This window comes from Aspergillus piperis (genome assembly GCF_003184755.1).
Source record: "Aspergillus piperis CBS 112811 unplaced genomic scaffold BO85scaffold_3, whole genome shotgun sequence".
Taxonomy (NCBI): Eukaryota; Fungi; Ascomycota; class Eurotiomycetes; order Eurotiales; family Aspergillaceae; genus Aspergillus; species Aspergillus piperis.
This window is the reverse complement of record NW_020291593.1, coordinates 849,762-877,250: the sequence shown is the minus strand read 5'-3', so window position 1 is coordinate 877,250 and position 27,489 is coordinate 849,762. Positions and strand designations below refer to the sequence as shown.

The 27,489-nt window shown below is 50.8% G+C and overlaps 7 protein-coding genes and 1 non-coding gene across 8 annotated transcripts; 3 read left to right on the top strand and 5 right to left on the bottom strand.

The window, feature by feature from the left end:
- Nucleotides 1–696: 696 nt before the first annotated feature.
- kin1 (putative serine/threonine protein kinase Kin1) lies at nt 697–4,564 on the bottom strand. Its single transcript, XM_025654386.1, has 3 exons — nt 3,463–4,564; nt 2,774–3,401; nt 697–2,718 (listed from the first exon to the last, which is right to left on the bottom strand). Exons 1-3 carry the CDS (start codon nt 4,108–4,110, stop codon nt 773–775), a joined length of 3,222 nt encoding a protein of 1,073 aa, XP_025518973.1. The 5' UTR covers nt 4,111–4,564; the 3' UTR covers nt 697–772.
- Nucleotides 4,565–6,257: 1,693 nt separating this feature from the next.
- On the top strand, nt 6,258–8,707 carry BO85DRAFT_517270 (putative G-patch domain protein; the record flags this gene model as incomplete). The annotated part of the gene is made up of 3 exons (XM_025664896.1): nt 6,258–6,334; nt 6,396–6,638; nt 6,697–8,707. The coding sequence occupies exons 2-3, from the start codon at nt 6,433–6,435 to the stop codon at nt 8,705–8,707; spliced, it is 2,217 nt and encodes a 738-aa protein (XP_025518972.1). The 5' UTR covers nt 6,258–6,334; nt 6,396–6,432.
- A 1,015-nt stretch (nt 8,708–9,722) lies between these two features.
- On the top strand, nt 9,723–11,092 carry BO85DRAFT_185844 (ubiquitin domain-containing protein). Its single transcript, XM_025654385.1, has 3 exons — nt 9,723–9,904; nt 10,038–10,781; nt 10,860–11,092. The coding sequence occupies exons 1-3, from the start codon at nt 9,869–9,871 to the stop codon at nt 10,992–10,994; spliced, it is 915 nt and encodes a 304-aa protein (XP_025518971.1). The 5' UTR covers nt 9,723–9,868; the 3' UTR covers nt 10,995–11,092.
- An 838-nt stretch (nt 11,093–11,930) lies between these two features.
- Nucleotides 11,931–12,001, bottom strand: BO85DRAFT_t56. Its single transcript has one exon. It is a non-coding gene; the product is annotated as a tRNA-Gly (tRNA).
- A 285-nt stretch (nt 12,002–12,286) lies between these two features.
- BO85DRAFT_435366 (ATP-binding cassette transporter) lies at nt 12,287–17,419 on the bottom strand (the record flags this gene model as incomplete). The annotated part of the gene is made up of 11 exons (XM_025658520.1): nt 12,287–12,510; nt 12,569–13,194; nt 13,244–13,647; nt 13,703–15,136; nt 15,193–15,382; nt 15,483–15,542; nt 15,590–15,673; nt 15,726–16,296; nt 16,353–16,369; nt 16,421–16,472; nt 16,537–17,419. The coding sequence occupies 11 exons, from the start codon at nt 17,417–17,419 to the stop codon at nt 12,287–12,289; spliced, it is 4,545 nt and encodes a 1,514-aa protein (XP_025518970.1).
- A 2,289-nt stretch (nt 17,420–19,708) lies between these two features.
- On the top strand, nt 19,709–21,227 carry BO85DRAFT_390742 (ribosomal RNA processing 1 family protein). The gene is made up of 3 exons (XM_025656783.1): nt 19,709–19,917; nt 19,995–20,102; nt 20,165–21,227. Exons 1-3 carry the CDS (start codon nt 19,869–19,871, stop codon nt 20,968–20,970), a joined length of 963 nt encoding a protein of 320 aa, XP_025518969.1. The 5' UTR covers nt 19,709–19,868; the 3' UTR covers nt 20,971–21,227.
- Nucleotides 21,228–21,369: 142 nt separating this feature from the next.
- BO85DRAFT_484797 (putative sphingosine kinase (SphK)) lies at nt 21,370–22,965 on the bottom strand (the record flags this gene model as incomplete). The annotated part of the gene is made up of 2 exons (XM_025663259.1): nt 21,370–22,739; nt 22,818–22,965. 2 exons carry the CDS (start codon nt 22,963–22,965, stop codon nt 21,370–21,372), a joined length of 1,518 nt encoding a protein of 505 aa, XP_025518968.1.
- Nucleotides 22,966–23,557: 592 nt separating this feature from the next.
- Nucleotides 23,558–27,394, bottom strand: BO85DRAFT_390738 (coatomer subunit beta). Its single transcript, XM_025656782.1, has 6 exons — nt 27,293–27,394; nt 26,863–27,226; nt 26,376–26,796; nt 25,935–26,324; nt 24,274–25,882; nt 23,558–24,196 (listed from the first exon to the last, which is right to left on the bottom strand). Exons 2-6 carry the CDS (start codon nt 27,165–27,167, stop codon nt 24,054–24,056), a joined length of 2,868 nt encoding a protein of 955 aa, XP_025518967.1. The 5' UTR covers nt 27,168–27,226; nt 27,293–27,394; the 3' UTR covers nt 23,558–24,053.
- Between the last annotated feature and the right edge of the window lie 95 nt (nt 27,395–27,489).

Below are 27,489 nucleotides of genomic sequence, written 5' to 3'. Positions count from 1 at the left end.
TGAGCTTTGGGGTATGAACTTAGTGGGTCTGTAAGATTGTATCCAGTCGATCAAGGCTAGTATATACTAGTGGTGAATGTTTAAATCGGCAATCACACAAACTATATACCGTACTTAGAGTGTGAAATCAAGTCATCAAGGATCGACAGAACAGTAGATGCTGTTTGCTTAGAAGGTTCTTATTTTGTCCAGCTGCTGCTGCCATAGCGTACAACGGAATTGCTACCAGAAGTCTATACATGCATTCAAATCTGCATCAGGGGCAGCCAAGTACAGCCTATCAAGGTCTCGGTCTCAGGTCTCTACACTGTAGGAGTTGCTTTGTAGTTGTAGGTAAACGCTGACACAGGTAAATGGCCAACGAACCAGAGTATTATGACTGCCATCAAATCTACCTATATCATAACCTTCAATGTGACTGAAACAGGGCCGACATTCCTACGCATGGTAACGCTCCATAGTCCTGCAGAGAGACAGAACTCTAACATAGGAAAACAGCCCAGAAATTATACAACAGGTCAAGGGTTCAAAGACTCGGGGGGGAGAAAACTGACGGAAATCCATGATGCATCCTGCTCGGTTCTAATGTACACCACGACAAACCGCTACCGGGGACGATGAGCCAGCTCAAGGATTATGCAGACCGAAAGTTAACATAAGGAAAAGGAACAAAAGAAACACGTGATGCTCATGCAAATGCTCATGGTTCAAGCCGATTGGCCCGAGTAAAATAATATGCAATCTGCGTGCAGGCGCCCCATCCACAATACTCTCAGAGTCTTAAAGCGTCCAGGATTTTCTTGGCCATTTCCCGGTATTGCCACATACCGCCTGCAACCTTCTTAAACTGGATACCATGCAGCGAGAACAGCGGCACCTTGACAATCAGAATTTCGAACCGGAGGACCAGGTTCTCGCCTGTATCACTCTGCACCCGGGTTGTAGTCTCTCCCATGACACGTTCGCCCACCACCACGTTGTCACGATGGTCCCGAGAGCCATCATCTTCGTCGGGGCCTTCAGAGTCTGTCACGAAACTTTGATCCGGTGGAGCACGAGTCCGACGCTGGCCCCGAGGCGTGTAGTGTCGCGATTCGTCTCGCTCATCATGGTTCAACAAGCCCCCGAAGCTGATGCGGCGACGATGGCCCGAAACATGTCCCTGACGGTCTGGGCTGGGGGGTCCGACATCTACTACTTTGTCCAGGTCGATGCTCGGTGCGTGGCGGCAGCTAAAGCCGCCTTTGATCTCGACGTAATCCACGGAGAGCTGTTTCAAGACCCGGATGATATCAGCCCGAATGACTGGCAGAGGTTTGCTGCTGGTTGTTGAAACACTGAAAAGTCCCTTCAGATACACTGGCTTGGAGAGGTCCTCTCCTTCGTTGGCACTTTCTAATGCCGTACCGGCGCCCGAAATGTCCGCGTCGGTCTCCTCAGGAACGTTGGCCTCGCGCGTTGCTTCCCGTCTTGCCCTCCGAGCCTGGATACTTTCGCGTCGGGCATGACCCAGTGACATTGTCCGGGCTGTGTGTGTACGGGTCAACTTGGCCTCCTTTCCGGGCGTGGTTTCTTTCTGCACGTTCGCGTAGTCGGAGCCGCTAGTGGGAGGTGGCTGGGCTGCCGCATCCGCTTCGTGTCTGCGAGAACGGCGAGCTCGGTAGTCTGCCGAGTTCACACTTGCAGATCTCTCCAAGAACTTGTTGGACCGCGAGGCCGGCTCGGCGGGTCCTGGAGCCTTGAGAAGATCCTGGTGCTGTGGTTGACTACCAGCCGTGTGAACGGCTGTCGGAGATGGGTCCGCGCGTCGGGTTCTCTTAACGCTAAACCCTCTGGAAAGAGGCGAAGCCGAGTCGGCAGGGGGCTGGACATTCAAGGACGGCGTATGTGGGCTTCCAAGTCTGCCGCGTTCCGGGTCGCGACTGCGCTCCTTGGTCCTTCGCGTACTGAATCGCCTTAGAATACCTGCTGCCGTGCTCTCCTTCTTCACCGGAGTCTCCGGCTGCGACGCAGGAGGCGCAGGAGAGTGCCCTGCTTGTGGGGCCAGATGAAGGTTCTTGATACCATCATTGAGATCATCGTCACCATGGGTCCTTGCTCGAGGACGAGACCTTCTCCCGGTATCTTTCTCTCCAGGAACGTGGTATTGGTTGGTGTGAGCGGCCTCTGGCGCAGGAAGGTCTGGCATCTGGAGCATCGAGTCCCCGCTAGCGTGCGGAACACCCAGCGCACCAGGGTTAACTTCGACCCGCTCTCTGTCAAGCTTCTCCTTTACGAGGTAGTAGACCGACAAAAGGGGACTATAGGCATTAACCGGGTCGTTGCCTAATTGAACAGCTTCGGCGGAGGGAGCGGACAGTGTGTCTCTGCTGGCCGAGTTTCGTCGCTTGTAGAAGTCGAACACACCGCGCTTCTTCTCAGTATGGCTGGGAGGAGGTTGGTCACGAGCCATGGCCTTTACAGCATGCTGATACTCCTCCGACTCGATAATTTTGGTGAGTTGTGTTGTAATGTATTCCGCGGATCCAAAATCAAATCCGGTCATTTTCTCGACCACCTCCGGATCCAAGGGGAGCTGTATCGGCTCACGGTATGGGAGGTAGTTGTCGGGTGCCCCATTGAAGCCTTTGTTCATCCATGGGTGATTCATTATCTCTGACAAACTGGCACGCTGCTTGGGATCGGTTACCAACATGCGCGATATTATATGGCGACATTCTACAAGGAAGTATTAGCATTTCGTAGGTGAAAGACGGCAAAGGGATCAGCTAACCTGTCGTGAGCCCGGGCGGGTACTCGAACACACCCTGCTTGATCTTGGCATGAAGTTTGGGCATGCTCTGATCGTCAAAAGGCACTTTGCCACAGACCAGAACATAGAGTACAATTCCGAAACTCCATACATCCACCTCCGGTCCGGTATATTGTCTAGCCTGTAGTAATTCCGGGGCTGCGAAGTAGAGACTGCCACAGAATGTCTTGAGAAGGCTCCTCGGGGAGAAAAGATTGCTCAGGCCAAAGTCGATGATCTTGATGTCGCCGGTCTTGCTGATCAGGATGTTCTCGATCTTCAGGTCACGATGCACGATACTATTGCGGTGGCAATAATCCAATGCGCTGGCGATTTGACGGGCGAACTTCCGAGCCTGCTTCTCTTTCAACTTGCCGTGGGAGATGATGTAGTCCAACATCTGGCCCCCATTGACGAGCTCGAACAACATATACCAATGGTAATTGGTTCGCACCACATCTCGCATACCACAAATGTACGGGTGATTGACGAGGCTGACAATGGCTGCTTCGCGGGCGGTGCGGATCTCTTTGGAGCGATCAGCTCTTTCGGCCTCGCGCGAGCTGCGGTGTTCCTCCGTAGATTGCCGGGGGACGATCTTAACAGCCACCTGTATGGAATCAGTGAATGAACGGAAAGAATCCGAAGGACGACAAGATGGAATCACTTACCTGCTCGCCAGTATCCATGTTCTTTCCGACTTTGACCTTGCCCATACTGCCTGCTCCCAGTGTTTTACCCAAAGCCCATTGACCCGACGGGGTTGTGATCATCGTGCGACGCTTTGTTTGTACGGAGTTGGTCGGGTGCAGGTGGGCGCCGGCAGCAGCCTGCGAATGTCCCGCAACACCCTCCGCCATGACGGGCCCCGCGGTAGCCATGTCGATGCTATCCCGTTGATGACCGTGTGCCGACAAATTCCGGTGCTGTTTGTGTGAAGGTTGTTCCGAGCGGTAGGAGGTGGAGGGGCGCTCCTGTGAACGCTCCCTGGAGGAGTCCCGACGGAACGGAACGGGTTGGGCACCCCTGGAGGCTTCAAAATCGCGACGGGCTATGTGGTCGAAGACGGCTTGATTCGAGGGAGGGCGACGATCATAGGACTGAGATTTGGAGTAGGAATGGGAATAGCGATTCTGCGAGTGATGATGATGATGGTGATGCTGCGGAGATGGCTGGGAGGCAGTCGCGGGACGGACCGCGACACTTCGGGTTCGGTGAGGGAGATCAGACGAGGGAGGACGATGGGAAGAGGAGCGAGAGGAGATGGACTGGCTTCGGACGACGGAGGGTGACGCAGTGGGAGGAGCAGCAGTGGACATCACGATGGGCACGAAATTGACGAGAAGTTCCGAGCCAACCACGATTCAGCGCGCTTCATCCACCCTAAGATCGCTTGGTGATCGAGGAGGGGAGGGTTTCGCGTGAGGGCGGGATGCAGCCCAAAGGGAGGCCAGAAGACCGGTCGGGGAGCAAGTGGGATCGAGTGGGGGAGATGGCGTTGGCTGACGGAGCAACTTTGAGGGAAGCGACAGCCTGCGTGGGTACGTCTAGTCTCCAGTGAAACGGCTTGACACACTCCTCCCCCATGTATTTTCGGAAGGTCTAGAAATTAGGGGGGGTGAGATGTGGGTTGGTGTGAGGGGAGGAGTAGCAGTAGTAGTAGTAGTAGTAGTAGAAGGGACGGGGCACCACTACTAGCGGAGCTGATGGGGGGAGGGAAATAGGAGAAAGGAGTGAATAGATACAACCCACAATAGAGTGAGTAAGTAAAACAAAATAAAAAAAGAGTGAAAGGGGCGGGGGGGAGGAAAATAAGGGAAATGAAAAATGGACAAGAGGAGTTTGCGAAATGCAGAAAAGAGACAAGACAAGAGAAATGTGGGAACGGACTGGGTGTAGTACTACTAGTACTACTATTACTTAGTACTAAGTACTGAGTACTGAGTGTTTGTTGGATTAACGCTGGGATTGCGGCTGGCAGCTGCGGAGAAAGCCAGAAACCAGACCAGACCAGGACCGGACAAGCCCAGCCAGGAATCAGCCAGGAATAGCAGTTCCCGGAAGACACACTAGAAAAGAGGGGATATCCCGAATAATGTCTCTGATCTCCGCTGCACTCTGCTAGGCCAAGAATGTGTGAAGGGAATTGAAGGGTCTTGCTTGGCTTGCTTATTTTTAAAAATAAAAATGCAGGACGTACTTCTTCTTCTTCTTCTTCTTCTTCTTCTTCAGGTTGAAGAGTGAATGGAGGACTGGAGATTAGAGTAGATAATTAAAGAGAGAGAATGGGAAAAGAGGAGTAGAAGGAGGAGGGTGAGAGTCAAGAGCGGGAGGGTGAGGAAATGATGCCCATGCGACCTTCTCTCGTATTTGCTTGCTGCTGCATGGATTCTGGCGGAATCACCAGGGCGATTGCATCGAGTTACGCAGGGGAAATGGAAACTGCAATTTCCATCCACTTATCTTCATCTGAAAAAAATATTTATCGTTACCTTACTTCTTGTTCTGTTCCTCTTACTTACTCTTTTCTTTCCCTTCATTTTCTCTATCGACGGGGATTCCATTCCTGTCTGCTTCTTCCCCCTTCTCCTCCCGGTAGAAATTAGACAGCTGCATGCACGTTCTCCATCCGAGATTACTATATTACTATATTGAATCACATAGTGGTTGCCTCCCAGGCAATAGTCTGGTTCCATAGTCCTTTCCCCTCTCCATCAATCTCACCTCACCCCTACAGGTCGGATCATGGACCCTGACAACTACTCCTTCTCCTCCGACCGCCGGTGGAACGAGACCATTTGATACGTCGGACTTTCGGTGTTTTGGGCACGGATGGGCATGATCACCTGGCCGAGGGGACTCATCATCATCACCATCAATTCTGGGTCCTGACAATTTCAACCTGCTGGACGGTCCAAATTAAGTTGGTCGGATGAGTCCAGATTTATCTGCCAAGCACGTTCGGTCGCAGAAGTGGACATCAGATGCCCTCGTTCTGTTTTCGGATGCTGATGTTGGATCTGTCATCCGCCCCCGTGGCCCATCACTCTCAATCTCGCGGTTAATCCGAGAACAGCCAGACTAGTAAGAACTTACTTAGTACGTAGTACCCCCCCGTAGCACTAACAATATATATTGTTGGGGTCTCTTCAAATTCTACTGATTAATTAATTGTCCAGCTGAACAAGACCAACACACGTAGCCTGAAATCATATCATCTCTCCCAGATCTGTTGACACATCACATGCTTCACAACAATGAAGGAATAGAGTGTGATACACTTAAACATTAAATCCGGCCAGGTGCTTAAAGGTACTTACTTTCGAGGTACTGCTGCAGTTACTGTTTCCAGCCACAGAGAAACGTGGCGGTGCACGCGCCTTTTCCATGTCCGCCTTGTCACATGTCTTCCGCCCGCGGCCTCTTGTCATGCAGCGTTCATCATCATCAGTGTCTGCTTGTTTCCGCTTCCTTCCAGGTCACCATTCTAGTGCTCTTCCATTCGTTCACTCACCAGGTGGATAACCAAATATACAAGTAGTGGTAAGACCACTTCATCCACGTAGGATCTACAATACAGACACTGATGATATGTCGACGTCAGAAACAGCCATGCTGCATCCTTGAGCTGCACCTTCACCATGGCCAGTAAAAGGAGCCGCGCCGCCTTCGAGGCAGACTTGCAGGCCCGCCAGTCTCCCTACGCGTTATACGGAACCCCATTGCCCCCATTGGACGATAGCGTACGAGACGACGGATCATATGCGCCCATCTGGAAGCAGGAGGTGACCGATGACCGGGGAAGGAAACGCCTACACGGTGCCTTCACCGGTGGATTCAGTGCCGGGTGAGCTCACGATTCATCAATAGCGTTGGACAGCACACTAAAGGTGGCCCATCTTCAGGTACTTCAACACCGTCGGGTCGAAGGAAGGATGGACTCCAGCAACCTTTGTGTCTTCGCGCCAGAACCGCGCCAAGGATGTTCGACAGCAGCGACCAGAAGATTTTATGGATGAGGAGGATGTTCGGGAAGCGGAAGAGTCCAAGAGACTGCAAACCGCCGATGAGTACTCCGGATTTGGTTCTACAGATGCCGAATTGGCGCGCCGCGGAGGGTTGATGGACCTCCTGAAAACGAGCGGAGAAACAATGGGGGTGAAACTTCTGAAGAGAATGGGATGGCGAGAAGGCCAGGGAATTGGGCCCAAGGTGCGGCGTAGAGCTGACCTCGGGGACGGTATGTTGCAACGTGATGAAGGAGCCGAACAAACATACCTCTTCGCGCCCGAAAACCCGCCAATGGTTGCTTTCATCCATAAGACCGATCATAAGGGCCTTGGATTTGAGGGAGAGGCCCGCCTAGATGCTCGGCAAACCAAAGCGAACGAATCTGACGACGAGGATAATGATTCGTTCTTCGGAAAGCGGCTAATGGCTCCGGGGAAGCCGAAGCAGCCCAAGGCGAAAGAACCACGACGCGGGGCGTTTGGCGTCGGTGTGCTAAATGATACTGGCTCGGATGATGAGGATCCTTATTCATTAGGCCCACAGATATCTTACAACCGAGTGATCGGAGGGGACAAGAAGAAGAAAAAGAAAGCAAAACCTGCCGAGGATGCGAGACTACTCTCCAGTTCGTCAAACCCGCTTATTGGCAGCAAACCCGTATACATACCGAAAAGGGTCATTGCCGCCAAGGGCGCCGCCGGTTTTCGAAAGTGTTCTGATGGCCGTTTGCCTCTGGAAGGATTCTTGCTTGCGGATGGCATTTCAAGCCTCTCAATATCCTCGCAAGAGAAGAAGTATGCGCCACCGGAAATTCCCAAGGATTGGAAATCCAGCAAAGCACCGACACAGGAAAGGGATGTCTCAAACTACGTTTCTACGGCGGAGGCAGCTAAAGCTTCGTCAATGGATCCTACCGCAAGAGCCGCGCTCTTGGGAGAAGCACAACTTCCCGGAAAGTCCATATTCGATTGGATGACTCCTGAGGCTCGGGAAAGGATCGTGAAGCTTACGGGAAAGACCGATCTGCCGCCGGCTCTTGGTGAAAAGGCCCCTAAAGGCTACGAGCTCTCAGAGGCGGAGAAGCGCAAGGATTTGTGGGATCTCGTACCCAAATTGGATAAGCAGGTAGCCGTTCAGGCACTCACACGAGCAGCCAGTGGTTGGATGCCGTATGCAGAAGATCTAAGCAAACGGGACCGCTATCGAACATTTCTCCAAGTACGAGCTGGACTCCGTGACAGCCTTCCGGACCGGGTCCCCGGATCAACGACCGATGAATGGGCAGCGGAACTACACGAATTTGCGCGAGCGGCGGAGGTCTTTAAGCCCATGTCTGGACTCATGGCATCGCGATTCACCTCTGCCAGTTCTGGACCCAAAGAGTCATCCGACAAGTCTGACGGGTCTCCTTCGGCGGAGCCTCTGCTTAGCAAGCCCGCAGCCAAACCAGAGGACCCTGCAGTGGAGGCAGCGAAAATTGGCATGTTTGGCCCAATGACTCGAAGTAGCATCTCTTTCTACCCGACGCGTCTCTTGTGCAAGCGATTCAATGTTCGGCCCCCCGAGCATGTCCAGATGGATCCTGGTGCGCCATCGGGACGCGCTGAAGCCCCCGTCTCCGGGAGTCGGTTCCAATCGGCAGGTTACCAGACCGCTTCCGGGCCGAAAGAGTTAGTTTCGCGGGATGTTATGAACCAACTCATGCTTGAGGCTGGCGGTGGATCTCTGGCAGCTGCAGACGCGGCCTCACCGACGTCATCAGGGCCAGCGGGGAGTCGGGCGCCGGTAGTGGTCGAGCCAGAGCGAAACGAAGCATTAGAAGCGGAGCGGCCGGGCGAGGCGGTGTTCAAGGCGATCTTTGGCAGCGATGATGAAGATGAGGATGAGGATGAGGAAATGAGCTGATTGATATATTGGGGGGATCCTGGACCTGTACAGCTAGATAGACACCCAGTCTTCGTATTTCCTGCAGGCAACGCCAATATTGACTTTGAAACGTAATGATCGTCTGAGGATATTTGCAAAGTCCCACTCCTTCCACGTACCCGACCGCTTAAAGTTTTCTTTGGTTGATAAAAAACCAAAAGAAAAAGGAGATCCACCTGACAATGGATGCATAATAAAAAAGAAAAAATAAATATGCAGTAGATTCTCAATCAGAGTAGAATAATTGTTTATTTCTTTTTTCTTTTTTCTTCTCTTTTCTATTCAATTTCTTTCCTGTGGAGGACTGGAACTGTGACATCCGATACAAGTGAAGCCGGAAGAGAAAGCCGCCTTTGCAACTTCTCTCCTTCCCCCCAAACTTCTCCCTCTCCAACTCTCCAACTCGCAAAAGAACGGTCTGGACAAGACCTGCACAGGGTGACACCGCAGGAAACGTTGCGGAGCGAGTGATCAGTTGGCAATATCAACTAGGCTCCGCGCTTAAAGTTCTCTACTTTTGCTTAACACGAAGAAGAGGACGGCGAACCCTCCAGTCAACCTTGGGCTGATCCCCTCACGTCGGTGCGCCGTCATCGTCATATCCTCCTCTTCTTCCCCCGCTGGTTGGTTCCTTTTATTTACCTCAGCACTGGTCGATCAGCAGTACTTTTTTATTGCTTTTCTCTCCTCAATCATTGTCACCGTATTTCTCTCTCTCTCTTCTACACACTCTCTTTCTCTTTCTTCCACTCTGTGCCTCTGCATCGTGGCTGGTCAGGCCATTGCGCTGCAGCTCTCCGCATCGCCACCACCACTCAGCAACTGGGTTTCCACCGCTTCGGGTCATACGACCGATTGCGATAACTGGATGGGAGGATCCTCCATTTATGATAGGAACGGCTCATTAGACTAGGCTGGTCTAATAAGCTCTCCCCCGCCGGCATCGTGAACCACATCTTCTAACCCCCCTCCACCCCCCTCCTCATCTGGTCATCTCCAACTGCGTTCCTGCAGTGACTTTCCCTGACCACTGACCCCCGTCGGTTCTGGCGACTGGTTGTCTTTGGCTGATGGAGCTTGAGCTTGTTTCTTCAACATGGTGAGTCTTAGAACCACCCTTCTGTTCTCCTTGATTTCTCCATGTCCGCACCCTATACATTTTCCCGATGCGGAGTCGTATGCCATCCCGTCCTGTTATCCGTCATCTCAAAAGTCCATTCTCTGCAGCCAACCCTCTCCTCTCTCTTCCACCTAGTCCTTGTACATGACATTCCGGGTTTCGAATTCTCACTATCTTTGAAAATTATAGGGTTGTTGCTTTTCTATATCGCGCGACAATAGCCGTCCTTCCTATGCAGCGCAGGTAGTTACCGAAGAGCGCCGTCCCGAAGACTCTCATCCCCAAGCCGCCGCAACAAGCAATGCGCTCACCTCCGGCAACTCATCTACCAGGGCGCGCGCCCCCCGCATCAGGGCAGAACACTTCCCGCTGAGCCAGCATTACAATGCGCCTATCCGTCGTCACGTTTGGTATAGCAAACGGCGTCTATGGACCCGCACACAACTGGACCAGGAGCGCACCGAGTTCTTCGAAACCAGGGTCACAGGTCGTTCAGAGATCTGGGCGGCTTTGTCTGCGGCCATCTCTTTGATGCGCGCCGGTGATCTCGCAACAGCGCAGAGTTTCATTGATGCAGCCGGCATCACCGTCCCCACCGGTGATCTCTGCCAAGGCTGTTACGACGAGCAAGGTGTACTCTACCGGCTACCACAGTGCATTGTGAGCGACCCAGAGAATATCGTGCGATCCGACGAGGAGCCCGATGACTTCGATACGGATGACGGCAAGCTATCTTCAGACGAAGCCTCAGGGGATGAATTAATAGCCGATGACATCGAACGTCGCCGGGACGAAAAGGGCAAGACTAGCGAGCGTGATCTGATCCGCATTCGTGCGCGATTGAGCGATAGAGGCGGTCCCGATATCGTCCTGTCAGTGGTGAAGACAATGAATGTCGGCTTGATAGCCCGTAAAGTGCAACAAGAGGCAGGGGTACGTCAGCTGCAATTCAATCCCAGATCACTCACAAATCGGAATTGAACTCCAGTACTAACACTAGCGGTTGTATAGATTCCGCGCACTCACCGTGTGAGATTCGTCTACCTAGGCAGAATGCTCAAGGAACATGTGCCCCTAGTCGACCAGGGATGGAATTCCGCCCACGTTATCAGCGCCCTCGTTGTCCCGCGACAATCGGTGTCCTGACAGTTTCGTGGCTGCGATAGCTCACATGCAACCTAACAGCCTGCCTGCATGAACAACCTGCAGAGACCGATCCACCTAATCCACACTTTGATCTACGGTCTGATATTGCACAAAGCAACAACACAACACGGCGCCATACAACACACCTCACCTCACCTCATCCGTCCGTCCGTGCGGCCGACTAACTTTTCACTTAATGATGATAATACTCCGATACCCCAACCTACCCACCGACTTATCTCACGACAGCATTGCCATCGAATTGGCATGCCTGACTTTTTCTCCCTACCCAGACCTAACCTACTCTTCCTCATTCCCAGATGTCAAGACATCATCACTTCGATCATGTCTGTTTTCACGTCCATTTTCTATTTGTTTGGTTCCGCACAATACCCCAATTAGTGTTCGTTTGATTGTTTGATTGATTACATGGCTTTTTCATGATGGAATTTCCCTTCTTGTCTAGTACTTACTTATTACCTTAATTAACAATTACATAGTTCCTCACACTTAATAATACCTCTAAAAAAACCACTAGTTACCCAGTAATGATAGTAAATTTGTGATTCCTACCCTGCAGTAGTACTATCATTCTATTATTTATCATCTCGGATAATGAACTTACTCTTCTTATACCTATCCATTAGTAGTACTTACTACTTAGCTTGGTTGATAACCATTGCCAATGCTTCAGCGGGAATATATATAATATAGTAATCGTGCTGAGCCATCTCCCCACTAGTAGCTGAGGATTCGATGCCCCACGCAAAATATTAGCAACATGCTGACGACGGAGATGACAATGGTACATGTATGTATATTGCCAACGGAAAGAAAGACGCAAAAAAGGGGGAAAAGGAAAATAAATCAAAAAAGCCAATGGACTGAGATAATAATATCTGGAGATAGAAAAAATATGAAAAAAAGAAATTGCTGTGCATCATCCGTGAATCGAACACGGGCCTCATCGATGGCAACGATGAATTCTACCACTAGACCAATGATGCTTAAGCTGCGGACCATTGCGTTATCTGATTCGCTGCTTATTTTATTTTTTCTTATTAGCCTCTATCAAGGACAACTTGATGATATGCAGGATTGTTTCTCATAACGAGGTAGCACATACATACAAGCAGACTAACTGAGTATTACTGCTTATTATTTAACAGATGTGTTTTATATTTCATGGCAAGCATAAAATATGCCGGGAAAAATAGTCAGCAGAATGCTGACCACAGAATATAACCGTAATACCCCGTGACATGTAGATCATGCTTATCCCTCCTAGAACCCTAGAACAATTTTCCGTTCTCGGCTTCTCTTCCTTTGGGCGTCTGTCCGGATCGTCTCTTGAACACGCGGCAGACCACCCTTGCGCCCTGTACCACGCCTCTGACCAGACTAGTGGGGTTGTAGTGCTTGACCCGGAACATGTAGTACAAGGCGACTGTACCCATGATGTTGAACCCCACATATGCCCATCCTATTCCGAAGTTCCGCCAGCGCTGGCTGTAGTCTTTAGATTCGTCAGCATAAATCAAAGGTAAAGGACAAATGGGAATACATGAACGTACAAATTTCACTTGTTGCAAGGTATTGATCGGCATTCTGCAGCTGACAGTATTGACATCCTTGAGTCGCTGCTGGGTTAGAAAGTGTCCCCGCCGCAGTTTGCAAATACTGAGCCATGTACTGGCCACAGGTCTGACCAGAGGGAGGATTGAATACGCTCATCTCCTCGCTAGAACATTGAATCGCCCGTCCGTGTAACCCTGTTGCCGTGATACCCGCAATCAGGTAGGTCAGTGGAGAGACCCGGTACATGAAGATCCAAAAACCTGGCAGTGCTTGGGGTGGTTGCATAACACCATTGAACGTCAGAGCCATGATAAACATGAGCGTGGCGATGGAACCTCCTGTTTCGGCATCAGGCAGCGCGGAAATTACCAAAGCGGCAAACGTCGAGGTGAACATGTAGAATTGTACGACGAAGAGTAACATGAGCCCTTGTCGGTGAGATGCCTGATTGGCTCCGTAGATTGGATAGTAGTAGCACGCGTAGGCAATGACTCCGGCGAGGATTTGGTAGGGTATCTCAACCAGAACGTTGGCGACAAGGAATGCTGCCCATGAATACGCTTTGGAGGGTCTTTCTCGCACCTCGTAGAGTGACCGCTGAACCACAAATTTTGGCATTATCCTGAAGCCTCATCAGCCTGTTGTCGAAAGATGTAGTACGATGTACTTACTGCTGCACCAGAGTTGAGAAAATCGAAGTGAGCATAAATGCGCTGAACAGGACATCTTGAAACCCTTGCATGTTGCTATCGGGTTTGAAAAATGTGAAACCGATGAACAAGGAGGCAAGAGTAGCCAAAATAAGCTTGGCCCATACGTAGGAAGGTTCACGCCAATACTGCTGGAAGACACGATGGGTTACGTGCCACAGCTGGTTGGGGAACGGCATGGCATATTCTCCTTTCTGCGCATCGTCATTGCCAGTTTCAGGGGCAGAGGCTCTCTCTTGGTGAATCCGATCAATTTCTTTTTGAATATCATGGGCCTCTTGGCTATCGTTCCAAACAGCTGGCCAGTCCTTGGTAGCTCTGCCAGAGGCACCGGCACCTATAATTTCCAACATATACTCGGCGGGCTTTTCATCATCAGCATAAGGCATCACACGGTCATTAGATCATTAGAGCACTTACGTTTTCTGACGGCCCACATGGCCTTGCACCATTTGACTCAAAATATGTCAGTAAGGTTTGTGACTGCTCTCCTATATCTCCAAAGTAAACCGTCCGCCCTCCTTTTGCCAAGAAGAGAAGGCGATCGAACTGCTGAAACAATAGCGCACTGGGCTGGTGAATAGTGGAGAGCACTGCTTGGCCATGATTTGCAAGCTTCCTGAGGAAAGCACAAATAGCCCAAGAGCTTTGTGAGTCCAGTCCACTAGTTGGCTCATCAAGAAAGATCAGAAGCGCGGGCTTAGCGGCAAGCTCCACACCAATTGTCAGTAATTTTCTCTGCTCAACATTAAGACCTTCACCAGGTGTTCCGACAATAGCACTGGCAAAGTCCTGCATATTAAGCATTTCAATAACCTCCTCAACGTGTTTATACTTCTCTTTCTTGGAAACCGACTTAGGCTGGCGTAGAAGTGCGCTGAAGCGCAGTGCTTCCCTGACAGTTGTTGTAGAAAGATGCAGATCCTGCTGTTGTACATATCCTGTCTTCCTTTGGAAGCTACTGTCAAGTGGCTTTCCGTCCACAAGCATGTCGCCTGTAACAACGCCTATCGAAACACGTTTTGCCAGGACATCAAGCAAAGTAGTCTTCCCGGCGCCTGATACCCCCATCAAAGCTGTGAGTGTTCCAGGCTTGACCCATCCAGAGACGTTGTCCAGAAGACGTCGCTGGCCTCCCTTGACGGGAATATCGTAGCAAACATTTCTCCACGTAAATATACTATGCTGTTCGGGAAGAGCAGATGTATCCTTCTCTGATTCGGCGGATCTGTGGGCCACGGCAACACTACCAGCCCCGGCATCTCCCTGGGGCTTTTTGTCGAGGCCGCGCATGTGGGGAGGGACATGGCCTCGCCGGAATACAAGGAACTCAGCTTTAGACGAGGTTGCCGAGTTGAGTTCCGTTGCGATCAAGTAGACCACAGTGAAGAAGATCCAGAACCCTATGAGGATCCCGAGATTTCTCCACTCATGTGCATACGTATAGTTGTACTGGGTTTCGATGTAAGCATCTCCAGAAACAGTCCTTTCACCAGCAACACTGCCACGAATGGAGCAGATAAAAGAGTCACCAGTCAGTGTCGGATATGATGGTATGAACTGTGAGCATGTGAAGCGTCGGCCGTGGAATTCGTTGGCAATTAGAGCCTCGAAGGTATAAAAAACTGGGTTGATCCATCGAATCCAACTGAACCATGGAATAGAGGACATTTGAGGTGTAGGTATTACAAACCCGGTGTAGATGACGATGGCCAACACGATGACGCCAGCCATAGCCATTGCTTGTGCAAGTGTCTTCGTCGAAGCTGCAAGGGTCCGGAAGATACCAGACATCGCAAGTGTGCTTAGAAAAGTAAACAGGAAGAATATAAAGAACTGGGATGGTTCGTAACGCTATCATCATAGTCAGTATTGTGCCCACGTCCACCAGAGTGATTGTATGTACTTACCAAGCCAGCTAGGAAGTAGAAAATGATGTTGAACACCACAGCAGAGACGAATTTGACGGGTATATCGGACACAATTCCACCAAAGGCTTCAGCAAAAGGATGGACAAAAGCGTATGATGCTTGTTTTTCAATAATCGGCCGTTGGTCGTAAAGCGAGTTTATCTCTGTAATGCTAATGAGAGCGTTCATCCTGAATTGCAGTCAGCCCAGCATATTCTCCAATTCATCCTTTGGATTGTACGATGGTCGCCTTCTGAGAGAAGAACTTTTCACATTTTCGGGTAACATACAGCACAGCGAAGAAAAGAGCAGCCCCTTTGCTCTGAAAGCCCACAGTGGCATTTGGTGTTCTGGATGTCTTAGCGTAAGTTCGAGCCGCAGAGAATGAACGCCTTACCCAAAATACATTGAGCCGATGATAAGGGACATTGCAATTCTTCCAATGACGTTTGTCAAGGTGGAAGGCTTATCATTCCAGATCCTATGAGGGTCAGCAGTTCCTTCACAGACAAACGAAATGTAGCAGCAATTACCTTTGATACGCCCTAATAGTACAAAGCTTTACCTGCATGGGAATCGAGATTATATAGGGACTCTTTGACCAAACATGTCGCGCTTGTTTCAGGCGCTTCATTTCACCAAACTGTTGCTCATGCTTTCCACCTAATGGAAACTCCTTCATGTGCTGTTCGATTTCCTGCTGAAGCCTGGCATACTGAGGGCTGTTCTTCCAGTACGTTTCGAAGTCATCTGGTGTCCGAGGAACCTTGTTCTCCATTCCTTCGCGTGCTTGACGCTCTTGGGGGTTAGTGACTGATGTCAGGAAGTCACCGGTTGTCTGGCGCGGCGGGCAAAGCCACCCCATGTTCTCGAAATATTCCTTTGCCTCGTCGCATGGACCGAAGTATATCTCGCGACCCTCATATAGAACGATTGCCTTGTCAAACACATCGTATATTGCTTGGGATGCTTGATAGATCGCGACTGCATGACAGGTACCGGCTAAGTTTGCTGAAACCCGTAGAGCCTTGACGAATTCCAGAGCACTTGCAGAGTCGAGGCCCCTTGTACTATTATCCCAAGCCCCAACAGGTGCCCCGGAGACTGAAGCATGTCAACTGAACCGCTAGCTATACTCTTGAAGTGGCATGGTGACTCACGCGCCATCTCAGCAATACTGCAGTCAAGTTAGGTCAATTCGAGAAATTAGATCCGGGATAAAGCATACCTAACTCGCTTTCGTTCGCCTCCTGATACACCCCTGATATAGTCATCGCCAACTGGAGGTAGCATTAGGTATACAATGAACATTCAACGGCTTGGCATTCGACAATAAAGACGCACCCTTTGTGTTATACGTGTGTGACAGGCCAAAAATAGTCAGAGCGACCTGGGTAACGTATTTAGCATATTGCTGTCGAGTAACGCCTTGTACTCGGTTCTCGGGCGCTCTCGCGGCGGCGGCAAATTCCAACGTTTGACCAACAGTGAGATGCGGGAAATGCTTATCCACCTCCTGATTGTATAGCACCTCGCCCTTGAACTCTTTGTGCATTTTCTCCATGGAGATACCATTGAACTGGATTTCAGAGCTTTTGCGGAGCTTCAGGCCATGAAGTTCCCCACATAAAGACTTCAAGAAAGTTGAACAGCCACTCCCAGGGCGTCCCAGAACGATCAAAAGCTCACCGCTTCTAAGTAGGCCATCAAAGTCGCGCAGGATATGCTTCTCCGGAGTGCGCTGCACACAAGGCAGGTACTCCTGCGGCCTGAAAGGGGCGAGAAGAATTGAAGACACGTTGTTCTGGTATTGTAGGGCGGAACCTGAGCCCGAGACATTAAGGTGCTGGAAGACGACACCAGTCGAAGGAGGTCGAGGGATTCCCTCCCTGTCCAATATCTTCAGCACCATGCGAACCCATTTGTAGTGATCGAATTGGTCATTTGTGGGATCAAGGACTGGGTCGCCCATTTCCAGCCCTTCAAGGGTGTCCTTTCGTTCAACCGGTCCATCGACAGTCGAATCGAGAGTGCTCTGGCGCCTTGGAAAATTGGAAGCCAAGCGGGTCAATTCAGCCTTTTGCTCAGGGTCCATATTCTCCATGAAGGAGCTTTCATTGCGCGTCAATCGCGGTGGTCTTTGAGAGTTGCTCGGTCCAGAAGCCAATTCCTCATATTTAGAGGAGCTGGGCTGCGAGCTCTCGTCGGGCTCCTCAAGCTGCGCCATCTTTGAAGATGAGGCTGTTGGCAGGCTAGAGCAGGACACAAGGGTAGAGCCCACCGTAAAAGACAAAAAAAAGCAGAAGCTGGCGAAGAAGAATTGGCCTTAAGAGCACAAAACGGGGGTGTGAATGATTTCAGGAAGTTCAGGTGAGCAAATAGCCTGTTAGAATTTGGGTAGCGCGTGCCTTCCTCCCATGGCCAATTTCCCTCAATTGAAGACGGATCTTCGCTTTGCCGACATCATTCACTGACAAAGAGTTTGGGGGATGCAAATAAGATTCAGGACGCTCGACGTTTCCATTTGTTGCACGTTGCAAGTGATGATGTCACCCGTAACCTTCCGTGTAACGACGGGAGACCGGGTGAGCCATTGATCCCAATGATGCTGCTATTCGACGCCCTCAAGTCAATCAGTGGAGCAAACAAGAGCAAGGGAAGAGCTGGGAGGGCTGCTAATTGGAAGTTGAGCTGTGGTTCTGTCCCTGGAGGGGCTGGGATGTGACTATCCGGATGCGGAAGATGCGGAAGATGCGTGGTTTTCTTTTTTCCCTCCACACATTGAGTTTGCATCGGGCATACTATTTGTATTGAAAAATTATGCGCAGGAACTTTAGCTTTAAAATAATATAGCCCGAGAAGCTCAAGTCCCAATTTTCGGACATCAAATCCTAAGATGCAGGATTCTAGACCACTGCAGGTCTGGGGTTGATGATCTACCAATAATTTCCACTGAAGGGCTAGAAGTTACCGGAATAGGCGGGTAGGAATGATCAGATTGGTATACAATGCGAATGACTCAAGATACTAAGGATAACGCCACACAATCAAACAACCGACCATTATCCTGCCCGCAGCCCATCACCGAATGTATCAAACTACGCTAAGTGGCCGGGTCTTAGTTTCAGCAGGTTCTTTCGAACCGGCCTACTTATCCAGAACACCGCGTAAAGGTGCCCGGCCATCGTTCTGGTGCCTCCACTATGCTGAGATAGTTTCATCGGCCTATCTAAGCTATCGACCTATCTAAAGATACAACTAGCTAAAGATACGACTATCTAAGGATACAAATATCTAAAGATACAGGCTACCTAAAGATACTGACTATCTAAAGGATACAGACTATCTAAGGATACAAGCTACCTAAAGATACAAGCTAGCTAAGGAGAAAAGCTATCTAAAGCTATCAAAATCTACAGAGGCGCTTGACCACATAAGTGGCCCAAGCCTGAGCCTGGGCCAGTAGTCAGCGCCTCTGGCAATGTCGGCGTTATCAAGGACCGCCTGGGGGGCAGGGCGACGAGTGTGAGCCCAGCCCAGCCCAGTGCACCACTCTGGCACAGCAATGGCCTCGTTGCTGAGTGGTTTTGCAACCACAGTGGGATGCACTTCGCAGCAACAAGGCGCTCCGATGCTGCGGGTCCGGATAGATATGGGTGATCACCCAGGTCGTAACTATCGTGTCGTCAGTGACTTTCTCGCTAGCCAATAGCTATAAATGGATGACCTGTAAAGCATCAGTGACTGACAGAAACAAGGAGTGGCAGATACTCAACAAGCTTGTGCTTTTGTTACCGTAGTTGTTGTTGTTGTTGTTGTTGTTGTTGTTGTCGTTGATGGCGGCTGACGGTGGTAGTGGTGAGGTTGTTGTTGTTATTGTCGTCGTCGTCGTCGTCGTCGTCGTCGTTGTTGTTGTTGACGGTGGTGGTGGCGGTGATTCTGTAGCATGTTAGAACTATGACTTGATAACAAGACGAAGACACTCAGCTCAGTGATAACCAGGCTGTACATACCAACAGGTCAATGAAGTGTCGAGTTGAAGAGTCGAATTGAGGCGTTTAGTTAAATAGGAAGAGGAGATGAGAAGAGAAGGGAAGGGAGGGAAGAAGACAAGAGAGAAGATGGGCCTTCCTCTTAGAACTGACAAACGGAAAGAGCGAATATCAATATGATACTAAGATAGGTAGGAACGCTCTTCAACTGAGGAAGAGCCATATACTCTACATACTAGATCCTACAATCTAAATCCTCTTTATAGACGCTATAACCATCCCTTCCTCCATCATTTACACGCATGTATACCTCATCCCAAAGTCACCATGATATGTAGATAGATAGTGAATGATTTGCTAACCCGATCAACAATAGCCCATCGCCTTCCCCACACCAGCCCCACCATAACCGGCATCCAAAAACAACCAGCCAATCAAGCCACACTCCAAATCAAACAATGCAAACAGAAAATATCTCCAAAAAAGAAAAAAAAAGTTACGAATAGCTTCATCAATCTCAAGGACTTTCTCAAAACCACCATTGTCCAGAGACCACCAAGGAAATCCACACTCTGAAAAGCGCAGGCACATCAATCGCCTCGCTTTCGCGAACACCACATACCTAGAAACCGAGTCTCCCGACTTACCATACTCGAATCAATTCCGACTCGAGAAACCACCACCATGTCCGACGTGACCAAGACTCCCTTTGTACGGGATCTCGCCTCGAGCGGTACATACCCCTCCCTCTCACTTACCCATTATATCCTCCAAGAAAAACCAAATCTAACGAAGTAAAAAACTCCACAGACAAGAAAATCCGCGACAAAGCCACCGACTCCCTCACACTCTTCCTCCGCAGCAAAACCGACCTCTCCCTCATCGACCTCCTCAAACTGTGGAAGGGTCTATTCTTCTGTACGCCACGCCCTCAATCCACCCTCTTCCCCTACTCCCAACTAACCACCACCAAACCACAGGCTTCTACCACTCCGACCGTCCCCTAACGCAACAAGCCCTCGCCCGCACTCTCAGCTACAGCCTCGTCCCAACCCTCCCCCGGAGCACCTTGCACCGCTTCCTCCGCGCGTTCTGGATAACCATCGGCCGGGACTTCCACTCGCTCGACCGTCTCCGTCTAGACAAGTACCTATTCCTGATCCGTTGCTACGTGGGCGTTGCATTCGAGGTGCTTCTCAAGCCCCAATCCACCACCACCACATCCACAAACGGCGGCAAGCGCAAAAGAGAAGAAGAGCCTACATCCTCGAAGCGGAACAAGAAGAACAACAAGAATAAGAAACAACAACAACAACAACAAACCCAACAACAATCCGAAGAGTCAACGACATCAACCGAACCCCAAGACTGGACAGCCCTTGAATCCTACATCAACATCATCGAAGAAGGACCCCTGTGCCCATTGAACTTCGACCCGGATCAACCGCCCATGAACGAGAAGGAGGATTACGTGCCGATGCCGCATGGACCGGACGGATTGCGGTACCATGTGATGGATATCTGGATTGATGAGTTGGAGAAGGTGTTGGAGTTTGAGGAGATTGAAGGGGCGGAGGAAGGGCAACAGACGAAGAAGATCAAGGGCGGAGTGCCCATGGAGCTTTTGTTGAGGCCGATTGAGAAGTTGAAGAAGGAGAGTGGGTATAAGCCTGTGCGGACTCGGGCTGCGGAGACGTTGGATGATGAGCGGTTGTTTGAGTGGGGGGTTAAGGAGAGGAAGGTGGTGGAGGAGAGTAGTGATGAGGAGTGGGATGGTTTTGATTGAGGTGTTTCATATCTATGTGTATAAATCCTAATGGCTCTTCTCTTTTTTTCTCTGTTTGATCAAAAGTGTATAGAATTGTGAATTGGACGGCAGCGTGCGCAATGCTTGTATTGATTAGCCTCCCGGGCTGGTCTGAGTCGGGTTAGGACTATTACATATTCATGTGAATGAAACAATGTATATTTATATGACTCTATGGGCTATGCAACCATCTTGGTTGCACTGCTGTCTAGTATACAGAAAGCATGACCTAATTGAACCGAGAGTAAAGCAAGCCAAAACAAAAAAGTCTTGCGCCAGGGTATCATTAGAGTGCGAAGACCAGAATGAAGAGAAAAGAAACGATGACATCCAAAGTACCACCCGCTACTTTTTTTTCGCTTGTATCATCCCCAATGTCTAAGGTTTGGGACCTTCAGCTTCGTAAAGGTGTCCCGACCTCGACAGCACAGTGCCCAAGCCCTTGTGGATTTCTACTTGGAAAGCTTCAAAAGGTATGCTTTCTCCGTCAATGCTGATGTAGCCTTTCTTTTCGTGGGGCACAAGCCGATACGCAAGAGCCTTGCGGACTTTGACGTCGGGCATATCGAAGAATTCGCCTTCGGGGATGGCGGTCATCATTTTGAGCGTGGTCAGACGACTGAGAGTACCATCGATGGTGACGATATCCATCAGACCATCGTTGGGCAAAGAGGCAGGAAAGAAGTTCGTATCCTTGGACACGATGGCCATTTTGCCCGCATAGAAGTTACCGAGATTCTCAGCTGGAATAACTTCCCAGTCCTTGGGCAGCTCGTCTAGCACGGTGCCGTACGCGAGCTCGGGAAGCCCGGTTGGCTGTTCTGCAGTATCCTCATCCGGACGACTAGGAGGCTGGCTCTGCGCGTAAGCACTGTAATGATCTTTGATCGCTTGTTTATCATCCATCACGGTTTTAATTGCCAGATCGCACGGATACACTGCGCGGCGCATGATGCGCTTGAGAAACCCGTAGGTGAAACGGTGAGCGCCCATCCATCGGATATCATCCGTGCCGAGGTCGGATTCCGCGATGATACCGAAGGATTGTGACAGGAAGGACAGCGTGCGAGTCTTCCCCTGCGTGATTGAGACCAAATCCATAGGCGTCCGGATACCCTTTACGATGGCTAAAGCCGCCACTGAGACACTGCCCGTTCCGCAAAGATTCCAGGCCATTGCGTTTCCGGACCCACAAGGCACCATTGCAACGGCAACTTTAGCTAAAGCTTCACCGGCATTAGGCTTCTTCGCAAGACCGTTAAAAACCTCGTACGGCAAACCATCTCCGGAGCAGCAAATGATGGCGTCATATGCGTTGATGTCCAGTTGCTCCACAATTTCGACGGCGTGGCCTCCATGCGTTGTTTCCTGCACGTCCACTTGGCAGCGGGCTGCAGCAAAGACGGGAGCTGCATACGAGGTGTACAATTTGACTGCGTGGCCTTGACCACCGAATGGGTTGACTAGAACCTTGAGTCTCTTGTATCGTTTGGCGGTGCCATACGCAACGGACAAGAGTTTGTTCGTCCAGGATTCTACCGCAGCCTTTTCTTCCGGTGCGAACGGATATCGCAGGGCGGACACGGAGACATCCTCTTTGGAGGCCGGCTCCGCATAAGTGATAGTAAGGCCCTCGGGCGACAGGTCGGCGTCCAAGACATTGTAAAGTGCAATGGAGTGAGTGGGCTTGGCTGTTTTGCTGGCGATGCCGCAACACCCACGCTCGGCTTTGCGCATGGAACGTTCATCTGCGCGAATGCCGGTATTTCGTTAACACGGAAATTTGGTGAGGGACTCGAGAAGAGCAATTGCGCACTGAGACTTACCGACAATCAAAAGAGAGTCGCCTCCAAGGGTCAGAGAGACCGAGTTGGAGACTATCAGAGTCGCATCATGTTCAAGCAGCTGATCCCGAGTTTCCGGGTGATCCGCGTTGTTAAACGACGGGCGAGGAGGCCCGTTAGAGGTGGTCATAGTGCCCGGTGGAGGGCACAGCGTGGATGAGAAGAGCCGACTGTATTTAAAGATGAGGAAAGATAGATGCGTAGAAGTGAACGTGGTCAGTAAGAATAACCATAAGAATAATAATAAGAGAAAGACGAAGGAAACGAAAGAGTTTGAGACGAGGAGAAGGAAGGTGTTGGGGGAATGAAACGGGCAAGTCTCAGGATGGAGCGGAGAAAGACCGGAGACTCGGAGAACCACTGAATCATCCATTCACATTATTCGATAATCAATATCGGCAGTCCAACTTTTATGGCGGGCTCCACTTCTTTTCCGCTCCACTTGTCTGCCCTGTAAAACTGATAGGCTCTCCGGACAATGACTTGCACCTCATCATGCCATGACAGGAACACCTTTCTTTTTGAGTCCAACCCATACATGATGCATGCCTGGATCTGGTGGGTTTCCGGTCATTCTTAGAGAACCTGCCACTGTATGCCTTGCGGAGATCGCCGCAAGCATCCATCCTTATCTAAGGCACGCGCCCAGTCCCTTCCGCACCCATATTCACATTATTTTGGGGTCTGATTTGATCCTCGAAGGACTCTTGCCACTCTTATACATTCGTCCAGATAAAGCCGATCTTGCTCGGAATAATGGCCTCCGTGACATCCGGAGTCGGACAATTGCAGCAACAGTTCCGAGGCATCACCTGCGGGGTGTGTGGGGATGGGATGCATCGTGCTTAATTAATCAACGTGGTACAGGTGAGCTTGGGCAAGTCTATGACGGCTTCCAAGAAACATCCTTCCTCCTACTGTAAACATAGCTGGCCATGGTGGTACATACATACACACATACATACAATAAAAATATTCAAAATAGAGTCATTCAAATGGGGCTTTCCATTGAGAGATAAAAAAAGTCTTTTCTCATCCAGAATAAACAGAGTAAAAGGTGCATATAGTCAACAAATTCGTCCATTAAGAAGAACACAGAAGAGTTAAAATAAAAGAAAAAAAAAAAAAAAAACGCAGTCGAAAATCGAACAGTAGAGTCATGTAGTAGGTAACAAGGGTAGTGGCTATTCAAATACGGCTCAAAGGGGGTTTCTCTATTCATGCTGTAGACGCCTTAAGGCCCTTCAAAGACCCCAGGCTCAAGGCCAGACCCTGAGAACGGCTTCTTATCCGAACAAAGCCGGTAATCGGCCCGTCCTCTCCTTCCTTCTCGATGCTCAAGTTCGCAAGGGCATCCTCACCTGTGAAGAATCAAGTTAGCAGCTATCCAAAAGACGGAGGTGGGCTGAAAGTCGCAGCATATAGATCTAGTACTTACCAAATACGCTCCGGGCATATAGATTGGCACTCAGGAACCGACAGTCGCCCTTGAGAGATGCCTCAGGTGTCAAGCATGCCATGTTGGTGCTCTCCATCAGCTGCTTGAGGAACTCGCGGAGGTTCTTCGCCTTGGAGTTGATGTTAACCTTGTTCTCCCACTCAAACTCGGTCCACATCGTCCGGAACTGCGTCTCAGTGCAGTGTGCCGGCTGGATGTAGTCCATGATGTCGGCATGGATGTCACTCAGGATAACAACATGCGACTCCGTCGAGCTCGCCCCGTCGTACACAATGTTACCGAAAATCACACCCGTGTCCGTCGACGACACCTTGACTGTAGCCTGCACATTCAAGAAATCGCGAGGTCCGAGGTTGTGTGTCGTGGGCCGCTCCACCACCTTGAGGTCCCCGAGAGTCGCAAACTCAACGCTCAGGTTCTGCAGGGTCTCAAGGGTCTGGTTGACCAGAAGCACATCCAGAACAATATCGAACTGGTGAACCGTGACATAAGCCTCGGCGTATACGGGGTCTGAGAAACCAGTAAGTTGCACAACGCGGCTCAGCTTCGAGGACACCGTCTCCACAGTTGAGTCCCCGCCAGTGGCCTTGGCCAGATCCAGCTCAATCTCCTCAGCACCTTCAAGAGCTGCCTTCTTGGTGAATTGCCGGATGGGGATGGCATCGTCGACCTGGACGGCAGTCTTAGCCTTCTCAACGGCCTCCTTAGCGGCCCTCTTCTTGTCTTCGACCTGAACCATGGCGCGGAAGGCTTTCCGGGTGTCTTCCAGGAAGGTAGTCTCCAATTCCTTCTTCTGAGAGAATTCTGCAAGCGAGCGCACACAGCACATGACGCGATCCACGGAGTCTTCATCAATGGGCGCCTTGACGAAGTGCGACTGGCCAACACGGATGATGGAGATCATGATGAGCATAGCCTCTGCACGCAGGGCGTTGGTCCGAGCAACATCTTCGGAGACCTCCGAATGGCGCATCACCAACTTAGTAAGGGTGGACGAAAGCACAGTAGCAAGGTAGTAGTCGCCATCCAAGATCAGTTGACGAAGAGGGGGCTTCTGAGCGGCCTTGACAGCCTCAAGCCGAGCAGCCGCAGCAGACTGGCTGGTCAGAGCACTCTCGGTGGCATAGGTGCCATCGGCCAGCACCTTCCGTGATCCGGTCGGGGCGGACGGCTTGGAGTGGCCGTTGACCTGCTCCTTGAGCGCCGCATCCTCAGGTACTTCATCAAGAAGTCGCTGTTCCGAGGCAAGGATGGGGATTTCGCCGAGACTGGCCCTGATCCGCTTCCAGGCCTCGCGGATATCTCTCTCCTCCAGAGAGTATTCTCCGACAACCCACAGGACACCCCGGTAGACTTTGCCGGCACGGACTTCACTCAATGTAGAGACCAGGCGATCAACAATAGAAGTTCTGAGCGCAGGGAACTTCTCCACGACCTCCTTGACAAACGAGATCACATCAACGGCGGAGTTGTTGTTGAAATCGGCGATGAAGTCCATCAGAAGATCGACAACGCTAGCCGCGATCTCCGAGAACTTGATGGCGCAGTTATGTATCGACTGGATCAGCAATTGACGGTATTCGCTGTTCTACAAGGTTGTTAGCATTTCTGTATATCACGAGCTGACCGTGCGAGCCTACCTTTTCATATTGTTCATCAACAGTCTTGGCAAGTTCCTTCTTGAGCAGCATGACGATCTCTTCGACATTCTTGCTCGAAACCATCTCCAAGGCAATGCTGAGGGCTTTCCGACGAACATCGATATCCGGGGAAGAGAGGACGCGGAGAATCTCCATAGTAAGGTCATCAAGAACACCCTCGTTGCGGATGCGTAGCTGGTCGACTCGGTCAAGAACGATAAGCTTGACATTGTTGTCAGCTTCTTTGATGCAAAGTTCGATCAACTTGCTTGCTGCGGCCTTCACGGCGACGGGGTTGCTGGTGAGTGCTGTAAGAGAAGTGGCAGCTTCGTAGATGACAGTGCTCGTTGACGCATCGAGAAGGTCGAAAATCAGCCGCAGATACCGTGCCTACTGGTGATTAGCAACCGACTGCAACGGAGTTGATCTCCGGAAGCCCACCTTGTTCTGAGTGTTTTGCACAGCATCCTTTCTGATGAACTCAAGCTCAGCCAATTGGAGTAATTCGTCCGTGTTCGGGATGCTGTCGAAGGTAGAGGCCAGGTACTCCAGGGCCTTTTGGTGGCTGATGGACATGAGGGCTGCGAATGCATTGCGCTTGCAGGTGCCGTCGGTCTCCGTATCGAGGAATGCCTGGATAAGTTCCGGAGCATCTGGGATCAGCGACTCCGAGTGCTGGAAGATAGAAGCGACAGCCCACACGGCGTTCTTGCGGACATAGGCGTGGCGGTGATCCAAGCAGGAGCGTGCGGACGAGAGGAGGGGTTCAATGAGTTCCGGTTCTCGGAGCTTGCACAAGAATCGCAGGGTGTTTCCTCGGACGTATTCGTTGGGGTGCTGAAGATCATTACGGATACCGTTACTGCGCAAAAAGATCGTTTGTTAGCAAGCCATGGCCTACAGTGTCGGGATGCGCCAGGTGCCTTACCAGACCAGGATCATCTCTTGCTTCAGCTTGCCATTCGCGTCGAGTTTCGGACAGATCTCATAGTAGAAGTATAGGAGTTTCTTGAGGGGCTTGCTTTTAGACGGCATGACAAAGCGAATGATGTGCATGAGCAGTTGGGGCATAGGGTCGCCATTGAGCATGATTGTGATGATCCGCCTCATTGTCTCCATCTTGGTCTCATCGGTACCCTTCTCCAACTGCAGCTTCAGCTCCTGCAGAGAGGGCTGATCAGCAGTGTTGTCCAGGTGGACCAAGCTGTATGCATTTTCGAGGAAGGACGCCATGGTGATCGAGCGGTGCGAACGAATGGCCGGTACAGGGAAGGGTTCAGGAGGGAGGAGAGCTGGAAGCGGTCATCAGTACAGGTGGTTGTTTTGGCCGGTCAGGGGGGAAGGATGGGAAGACGGACTGGAACAACTCTCCCCAAAGAAATTCGATAATGGTAGAGGAAATTAGTTTAATGTAAATTTGTCTCCCCTCACCTGCCTAGCATTCATCAGAGCGAATGTTGACAATCCGGGGACATTGAGTATCAACCTGGCCATTTGCGCGGCGGAGCAAGCTGTCCGGAGTGTGTGGATGACTAAGCCCCGCCTGGACCAACCC

Bases quoted from the DNA above. Each gene is read 5' to 3' on its own strand.
- BO85DRAFT_390742 (XM_025656783.1), top strand. From the start codon at position 19,869: ATGTCCGACGTGACCAAGACTCCCTTTGTACGGGATCTCGCCTCGAGC. The intron at 19,918-19,994 runs GTACATACCCCT...AAAACTCCACAG, and splicing joins ACGGGATCTCGCCTCGAGCG to ACAAGAAAATCCGCGACAAA. The intron at 20,103-20,164 runs GTACGCCACGCC...ACCAAACCACAG, and splicing joins GTGGAAGGGTCTATTCTTCT to GCTTCTACCACTCCGACCGT.
- kin1 (XM_025654386.1), bottom strand. From the start codon at position 4,110: ATGTCCACTGCTGCTCCTCCCACTGCGTCACCCTCCGTCGTCCGAAGC. The intron at 3,402-3,462 runs GTAAGTGATTCC...GATTCCATACAG, and splicing joins ACATGGATACTGGCGAGCAG to GTGGCTGTTAAGATCGTCCC. The intron at 2,719-2,773 runs GTTAGCTGATCC...ACTTCCTTGTAG, and splicing joins CCCGCCCGGGCTCACGACAG to AATGTCGCCATATAATATCG.
- BO85DRAFT_185844 (XM_025654385.1), top strand. From the start codon at position 9,869: ATGTCCGCACCCTATACATTTTCCCGATGCGGAGTC. The intron at 9,905-10,037 runs GTATGCCATCCC...TGAAAATTATAG, and splicing joins CATTTTCCCGATGCGGAGTC to GGTTGTTGCTTTTCTATATC. The intron at 10,782-10,859 runs GTACGTCAGCTG...GCGGTTGTATAG, and splicing joins AAGTGCAACAAGAGGCAGGG to ATTCCGCGCACTCACCGTGT.
- BO85DRAFT_390738 (XM_025656782.1), bottom strand. From the start codon at position 27,167: ATGGCGTCCTTCCTCGAAAATGCATACAGCTTGGTCCACCTGGACAAC. The intron at 26,325-26,375 runs GTGGGCTTCCGG...AATCACCAGTAG, and splicing joins TGCAAAACACTCAGAACAAG to GCACGGTATCTGCGGCTGAT. The intron at 24,197-24,273 runs GTAAGTACTAGA...GATTCTTCACAG, and splicing joins ATATGCCCGGAGCGTATTTG to GTGAGGATGCCCTTGCGAAC.